The following is an 8,890-nucleotide window of genomic DNA, read 5'->3' on the forward strand; positions in this document are numbered from 1 at the left end:
ATTCTGATATTGGTCTATGCTCGCATGTTAGCACATAGAGGAGATCCTAGATCCCTAGCTTAGGGGTTGTTTCACCTAGGCACCCCTCCCAAAGAATAATTGCAAGAACACAATACGTAACTTTTGCCGGCATCAAAATTCTCAAAGGACGTGGAAATAGGTGCTCTTATACAAGCACTCCAACACTTCCTTGGATAACAAATTTGCAAGTTCTATTTAAAATCAAATTGTGGGCTGCGAATAACATTACTAGTTTTGTTTAGCTCCCATCTCCCTTGCCAAACTTACCACAATGGGAAGAACATGCATACATGCATGGATATATGCATGACTATGTATGGATGCACAAATTCTTGCATGTATGTAGGGATGTCACACGATATAAAAGTTCTAAGTGACTATATTCACAAGATATGGAGATGGGTAGACTACAGCAAGCTATGCAAGTGAGCCACCCAGAAATTTAAAAAAAACAGAGAGAAAATCCACGTGCCTTCAAGCCAACGCTCTCTCTTGCTCTCTTATTTATCTCTTACTAACTCACGTACCACCACTACAATTGTAGAGAAACAAATACACATTCACCTAGTTCATTTGTATAAATTTTGTTCTCATGTATCATGCCTTGACATGGCTTGCAAATCTTTTTTTATCCATGTGATCTTTAGTGCAATGTCAACGTAAGGGAGAGGTGAGACCATATCTAGTTCTTCCTAGTGTTGTCGTTATTGTCATCAGCATCATCATCATCATCATCATCATCATCAACACGCACAGCTTCCAGCCCTAAAGTAGTGTGACTTACATGCTTCTGCAATGCCTACTTGCAACAGCAGTGCCTCATTGTGGGTGCAGATCACATGGATGGATATATGACCACACACTTTGTATTCAAAACTCCACACACATGGAAAACGCCCCAATTTCTATCACTTCTTTCGAAGAAGCCTCCATATCAGCAAGAGGGTAGTGAAAAAACAAAGGGGACGGAACCATTGAAGTTGAAAATTTCTATTAGTCATAGAATCACAAGAGAGACCAAAACTTCAATTTTCCGTAATTAAAATGCCACCTTTGTGGGTGAAAATGCAGGCAGAAATGTGCTGGAAGACAATCAATGCCAGAAAATTATCAGCAGCTGTATATGAATCACATAGATTTTCCATTCTCCTCACTCCTCTGTGATGCTGTTCCATCAGTGGGAGATGATGCCTGCATTCCAGTATTGATTCCCATGCTCAGCTTGGGCAGAAAATCTGTAGTTGGCAGAGGTGGCAGACTAATACCTGCTGCACTGGATGGATACCTTATGGAGAACCCGCTACTTGTTTCAACCCCATCCACAGGTCCCACAAATCTCCTTACACCACTAGAACCTTCAACATTCCCCTCACCTGAAACATTAGTTGCCTTTGTGGATGACATAAAGCGATGAGGCAATGGAGGCCATAAACCCGGGAGAGAGGTCTGTGACATACTTTGCTGGCTTGTAGTAAATGATGTAACTAGACCGGATGACAATTGGCTGATAGAATCAGCGCTTGAATCTACAAGGCCCTGACATGACAACTTACCTGCTGTCGCATCAGCCTTAGCTCCCCTTTCTACACCTGAATTTACCTCTGCTACCTGTGACAAGCCTTGTGACAAACTTCCACGCTGCAACAACACCTGTTGGGGGAAGACACCTGGTGCAATGGAAACTGCTGGATTGAAACCCCACATCCCCAGAGGGAAGCCTTGAAAGGAAGGTGACCTTATATTTGCTGCAGTGGGTGCAACAAAGTTAAAATTTCCCGCCAAAGATCTAGGAGCAGCTTGAGACAGTGGGGGACTGCTTGCATCACCTCGTCTATCAAACTCTACCGCCTCCTGCCCTTTCACCTTCTCTCTCTCCCGGGTGTCCTTCAAATCCCTTTCAACAAGGGATGGATCCGTAAACCCCATCAACTGAAATGGCTTCATGGGTGAAGACATGGCTGCGGTGCCTTCCTTTGCTGAGCTGGGAGCGGCACCTATAAATTGCGACCCTTTCAATCCCAAACGTAATGACCCATCTTCCCTACCTCTATCATCTCTGTTTCCAGACACAGTTTCATCAGGCCGTACTGGGGAAGCTCCATACAAAGCTTGAAGGGGCCAAGAACCAGGGGCTAAGTCTGGGTAAAAAGGCTGGAATGGGTTGAATGGATGTCCAAAACTATTACCTTCTGCTAAAGAAGGCAACTTTAATGCTCCAAATGCTGTTGAGTCAGTATCCATCCTGTCTCTCTCCTCTTTGGCCCACTCAGAGTCTCTCCCCTTCACAATGTCAGACGGATTGGCTCTATCCTGGGATGCAGCCTCTGCTGGGCTAGTGCTAACCGAGGGGGCAACTGAATGGTTGGTATTTCCACTACCATTGATGGGAGACAAAACTGGATTTTTTATGTGAGAGGTCGGCATGCTATTTGAAGATCCAAGACAGCCTGATCCCTGGACCAAGGTCAATGGTGATGGTAGCATGTACGAGCTAGCCGCTCCAGAGCTCATTTCATTATTCCCACCTCCAGTCCCTCGGACAGTTGACGAGCTCATAGAAAGAACAGGCCCAGAAGCACTAGCTGCCACAGAGGAGTCTGCAAGAGGAGCCATGCTTGACACCACTCCACCTGGGGTAGGCCCCCTGGTTCCACAGGCACGACCGAGAGCTGATCCTACAACTGGAAAGGCCTTTTCTGGAGGAACAGCTGGAGTATAATTTGCAGGCAAAAGGTCTGTAAGATTTTCCAACAGCTCCTTGTATACTTTCCTCAAAGTCACCTGAAGACCAACAAAGAACCAGGTAAAATATACACACCAGAGGATAGGACGAGGAAACTGCACATTAACCAAACCTCACCTCCGTAAGTACTGTTGCTTTGCAAATTTCTGTTTGTGTCTTTCGCTTGTCTTCAAGTTGACATGACAAATAGATGGCAGCTGCAGATATGCTGATTGGATTCCGCCGAGTACAAAAACTTTTGTTCATTACCACTTCCCCAATGTGAGTTGCCAGGTCCTAAGAATTCATTTACCGATGTGACAGATCCAGAATATTAACATTTCATTTTAGCACAAATATCGAATAGAAACTTCAGTCCATATGAATCTCCGTTAAATTCAAGATGACTTCAACAAGCATGCTGACCTGTGTTGGTTTTTCCAGCTCGAGTATACTGCAAAAACGTGGCATGTATACAGAAATAGAGTTGCTATTAATAGGCTGGCTCAACTTCAGAGCATCAGAAAGGACTTTCATGTATTTGTGGATTTCCTTCTGGGGAATATTGGCTGCTGTTGATATTTCCTGCCAATGTATTTAAAGGCAGAAGAAGCATTACACTTGAGTCTGTCAAGAGGCAGAAGACGTCCTTTCATCCAGTGCATAACCATAAACAATCCACCTATCTACCTAAGAATATATGAATGCCTGGCCTTCTGTGAAAACATTTACATGATTGAAAAAAATGCTTCATAAAGGTACACAAGTGAACTCTGTACCCCTGAAATTTATTCAAGAAAGTTACAATTTTTACTTCACGAGAAGCAAAAGACTTGAAGACAAAGTAAAGAAAATATCGCTTTAATTATTAACAAAAACTAACGGAAGAATATTTAGGGGCCAACCTGTAAAGTGCGAGGCTCCTTTGCCTCGCGCATAGCCTGCACCAATGCTGCTGTTGCAAGAGCCTCGATGTTTCGGTTCCTCATGTACGCAGTCGAAGAGCAATCTCGGAAGAGCTGAAGAGCATGATCAGAAATGTCTCGTTCCAGGACTAGCAAAGAAGACACTTCCACAATTTGAAAGTAAGCCCTCAAATTGTCCACCATGCTCATAGTCCCGCCCGCAGACTCTGGATTAACTACTCCAGGCGAGCAGAGAGGATCCAAAAGGACACGCTCCAGCTCCGCCAGGTGGCCGCAGAAGCTAGAGGTTGTAGTCGTGAAGAGAGGGGCGAGCTCAAGGGACCAAGTGCTGAAAGCAGTGATGAACCCAATATTCTCAAAAGGGTCGTCTTCAAGAGGAGGGGTGCGGTAGCGATCGTCCTCGCTGAAATCAGGGGTAACGATGCAGAGGGGGGAGTCTTGGGCTCGTTCTACGAAGATCTCTTCGACTTCGTAGCGGTGCTCCGCCATGACACGGCCACAGGACTTGCACTCGGTGACGAAGCGGCCAGAGGCAGGGGAGGTGGTGCAGCGGCCGTCGCTACCCCCGCAATAGGGGCAACGGAGTTGAGACATGGAGGGCGAATTGGGCGAGAGTCAGGGGGAAGCCATGGAGGTGAAGGATCAGGGAGAGCTTGGGGGAAGGAGAGAGGCTGGCTCAATCGCCATTAGGCAGAGCTTGAAAAAGGGGTGTGAGGAGCCATAGCCATAGCTAGAGGGTGCGATCAGAAGGAAGAAGGGGGGGAAGCCATAGCCAAGGGAAGGAGAGAGCCATAGTCAGAAACAGAGAGTTAGAAGAGGGGATGAGGAGGAAGCCATAGCCATAGCCACAACCACAGCCACAGCCATAGCCAGAGCTTGAGCTTCTTAAAGATGAAGGGTCAAAAGGAAGGAGGCATAGCCAGAGCTTGGGAGAAGGTGAAGGGTCTCAACAAAAAGCCATAGCCATGGGCAGAGGAGCTTGAGCGAGGTTTGGGCCATAGCCATAGCCAAAGCCAAAGCCATAGCCATAGAGGCAAAGAGTATATGAAAGCAACACAGAAAGACTCTCCCAAGGAGAGCAGACAGTTCCCGTGGGCCAGGTGGCACCCTACGTGTCACCCCCTCCACGTCATCCTTGCTTCCCTTCCAAACAACCTTTTCGTTTGCCCCCCTTTTTGCCTCTTCCCCATCCCCCTTTTGCCCTCTCGCCTCTGAAACCAGACAAGCCAGAGTCAAAAAAATTTGGCACGAGAACACTTTATCCATATGCAGGGGTAAGAAGAAAGTTCGCATAGTAACCCCATGCCTGGCCATCTCTCTCACACAGGCACAAGCTCGAAATGGCCTCACCCCCATCATCGTTACATGGCCCATGTCACACATGCGTTAGCCTTCCATAAGACCATACCCATGCCAGGCTTGCTACCTTAGACTCAAGCATGTCTACAACACCAAGCCACGACCATTATCGATCATTACCTAACTCCTTAGAACATACCTATAGGGACCCCGATTGCATGCCACTATGGCAACAACAAAGTTCCCCCACTCCCCTATATGAATCTAATAGCTAAGCAACTCCAAGAGGTTGTGCCAATGACTCAAAAATTTCGAGCTATCGTCACAAGGAGGAGAAAGGCATTCATAAAGGAAAAAGGAAGCAAACAACTCCCTTACGCAAAGTCGTATGCCACAAAACACATTTTGCAATGTCATCTACCTTCCCACAAACAACCTCGTATCTACTTGCGACATCCTCTTACTAGCACCCAAATAAAGGTCCAGCTTTTTTTGAAGATAGCTTTTTAGTCACCTCATAAGTTAACATCACACTCTCACCCATGCAAGCCGCTGTAGGCAAAGGTAGGGGTTTCTTCCCCCCTTGTACCTAGCCTAAGTGTACCTATGAATTCTTATAGGACCTATGACAACTGAAGTAGGACATGAGCACTTGAGACCAGTGCCCACATTGTTAGGCCAAGTTCTTAGGACCTTGCGTCCTTCCTTCCCAACATGACAAATTTCTCCTTTGGATGTGGCCAATTGAAAAATGGTAAAATATTGTCTCATAGCTGGACTAAGTAATGTAAGTATTCAGTTGTCTATATTTTTAAAGTTTCTCTCTCCCACATTGCTGCACATAGAATTTATCAAGGAGAGAGCAAGTCAACCTCACTATAGCTATTATGGAAACCTTTTACTTAATGCATAGCCATTATGGTTCGACAACATTGGGGGTCTAAGGCTCTATCTTTATGGGATCCTTGTCAAGTCACAACAAATACATTATGGGTCTAAGGGTCTATCTTTATGGGATCCTTCTCAAGTCACAACAAACACATTATCTAAATGATATTTCTTTATCTTGACATCCACATACTTTGTACTAGTGTGGACTAATTAGGAGAGCGCAAGCCACCTCTCCTGACAACACGAAATCATTATCAAACTCCCATCTATGCCCCCCCCCCTTTTTCTTTTCCTCTTTTAGATGCCAAGGGTACTTAAGTTATTAATATGTAATTAGGGGACCAACTGTGAACCCAAGTAACAAGCATTGGAGACCAACACAGGAGGCCACATCATTGGTGAATGTATGGCATGAAGGGCCCTACTAGATTTTAGCACATTTTTAATACCTCCATCTAAGGATCATGATCTTGTATGGCCGTTCCTTTCATCTCCTTGTCAATAACTCTTCAAGCACTTGCATATACATGTCAACAATTGATAGTAATTATATTAAAAATAGTTTTTTTCCCCTAAAACTAAAGACTTTGCATACCTCCATCTAAGGATCATCTTGTATGGCCTTTCCTTTCATATCCTTGTCAATAACTCTTCAGGCACTTGCATGCATGTCAACAATTGATAGTAATTATATAGTTTTTTTTCACGAGAACTAAAGACTTTGCATATGCATGCGACTATATATGAATACTAGTTGTGCAAATAAATTTGTATACCTAGTTACAAAATCGAGGAAATTCCATTTGTTTATACTAGCTAGTATCATCATTTATTCTTGTCCTCCTCCCATAGTGTGAATATAATTTATCACATTGTTTTAGACATGAATCAATGAGTAACCATGACAATCATCCAACAACAAAAATATTTCCCCTCTTTCATGGCTTTTAAAAATGCATGATGCCTCCAAGTTGCATCTGTTCAGAATTGAATTGCACTACTCATGTGCATACAGGATACATGCATGTGCATACATGATACATGCATGATGCCTCCAAGTTGCATTTGTTAAGAATTGAAATTGCACCATCATGTGCATGTGGGATATATGGGACCTTATCCCCTTAACCTTTTACTTGTATATACCCACTTTGGAATTACTCTACTTTGGAGATTTGTGGAACATAGTGTACATCTTGTACATGAATTGTTGTGTCATTGCTCTCTCTCTCTCTCTCTCTCTCTCTCTCTCTCTCTCTCTCTCGTAATAAGATATATTTCAAAAAAAAAATTATGTTATATGGCCACCAAGTGAACTCCAAACTTTCACTCCCTAAGAACTTTAAACTAGTGTAGTAGCTTGTAGTGCCCCCTCTTCCAATATATAGCCATGTCATTCTCCAGCACATGGGATGACCTTAAGGAAGAGACTTGCCATAGTAGTAGCCCTTTGATAACCTATGTGAGCTTTAATACCAACCTTTTCATCAAGTATGAAAGCCATTCCTTGTCAAATAAAATGCCAAAAATATCCATCTGAAAAGATGAAAGAAGACCACATATTCTAGGTTTTCTAGTCCATGCAGAATCTTGCCAAAAACCCAGTCTTTAATTGGTTACGTGCCTATTGATCAATAGAGTCCATATGCAAGAAATGAGACCCCATACCTTTGGTGCTAATGGGCATGAAATGCAAAGATGTAGAGAAATTTCCAAGCATGTAGTACAAAACACACAATTACCAGAAGCAATACGCTGCTTTTGCAATTGGTCTCCTGTGGGTAGGCCTCCCACGAGCATGCACTATATAAACACCTTCCCTTGATAAGGGATCTTAGAGCAACAACTATTCAAATGTACTTCCTTCCACGAGGCCCTACTCTTCTAGGAATGCCATACCCAATTAGCCTTGTGAGTGAGCCAATGCTTCTCTTTCACCATCATTGGTATACTTGATTGTTATATGTTGAACTATATCTTGAGGCTTCCTAAATGACCAATCCAACTAAGGTTGCTCACTGTCCTCTTAAGGAATGTCGGACTGTACACGAGGAACCCAAAAGTATTGGTTATTTTTTGAAATGACAATAAATGGCCTCTGAATGGCAATTACGCATCCCCAATTCTCAATAACCCCAATTGAGCCATTCAATTGAATTTTGTCAAGCCATTGTAGAAGTTGGGAAGTAGCCAGTCCATCACCTACCATAGAATGCAGCTACAACCACTGATTAGAGTGCTTCCATGTAAAATGTGCCAACACCTCTTGCCATGAGATCGTCGAATGAGAAAGGAGAGGTGAAGTTGCCACCCAAAGCTATAGATAACCATTCACTACATCCCACCATGTACCATGAATCTTGGTTCTACCATGCATAAGTCCGCTAACTGCCTCAATGCTTTAGCCATTGCCACCTACTCTTGAGACTCACACATATCTTGGAGTAAAGGCCATATCCTAGTGAATATATGTAATCAAACATCTAATAGGTCTACCCCCCTGCCCCTCTTAGGAATAGTAGCATCTTCCCAAGAAATCCAAGTTTGTCTTGGCTTATTGCTTGCTTATTTCATAGCATAAATCTAATGGGCTATTATATTTAATGCAAAGCTTTGGTCACCCATGGTAATAAAGGCAAGAAAAAACATATCATGCTAACCATTATGGAGTGCACCACTTTGAGGTGAAAATGCATAGGACAACCCTGAGATTTCCAATGCACATCTTGTCATGAATCCTAGTAGAAATACATGCATGCAAGCAAGTCTAAGAATCAATGTCAACTCCAATCGGATAGCCCAAGTGATGTGTGATATAGCACCTTTTGATGACCTACCCATCCATCCCAAAACCAACAAATCAATCTCAAAACAGCTTATCAGGGATGATTTTTAGAAATTAATATCTAAGTCTAATGCAATTGCAAAAGCATCCCAAACAGGCATAATGTTTTGAACATTAACTTTTTGAGCCATAAGGAACATGAAAGAATCATCTTCCAAGGCCTAGCCAATCATCTGCTCCCCATTA

The 8,890-nt window shown here is 43.5% G+C and overlaps 1 protein-coding gene across 1 annotated transcript; it reads right to left on the minus strand.

Annotated features, from left to right (window-relative positions):
- Positions 1 to 1,002: 1,002 nt before the first annotated feature.
- On the minus strand, positions 1,003 to 4,681 carry PBRP (plant-specific TFIIB-related protein). Its single transcript, XM_087369854.1, has 4 exons — positions 3,649 to 4,681; positions 3,170 to 3,328; positions 2,882 to 3,040; positions 1,003 to 2,802 (listed from the first exon to the last, which is right to left on the minus strand). The coding sequence occupies exons 1-4, from the start codon at positions 4,261 to 4,263 to the stop codon at positions 1,150 to 1,152; spliced, it is 2,586 nt and encodes an 861-aa protein (XP_087225980.1). The 5' UTR covers positions 4,264 to 4,681; the 3' UTR covers positions 1,003 to 1,149.
- Between the last annotated feature and the right edge of the window lie 4,209 nt (positions 4,682 to 8,890).

Source organism: Dipteris shenzhenensis, chromosome 31 (assembly GCF_047967505.1).
Source record: "Dipteris shenzhenensis isolate YYH24624 ecotype China chromosome 31, Dip_SZ_1.0, whole genome shotgun sequence".
Taxonomy (NCBI): domain Eukaryota; kingdom Viridiplantae; phylum Streptophyta; class Polypodiopsida; order Gleicheniales; family Dipteridaceae; genus Dipteris; species Dipteris shenzhenensis.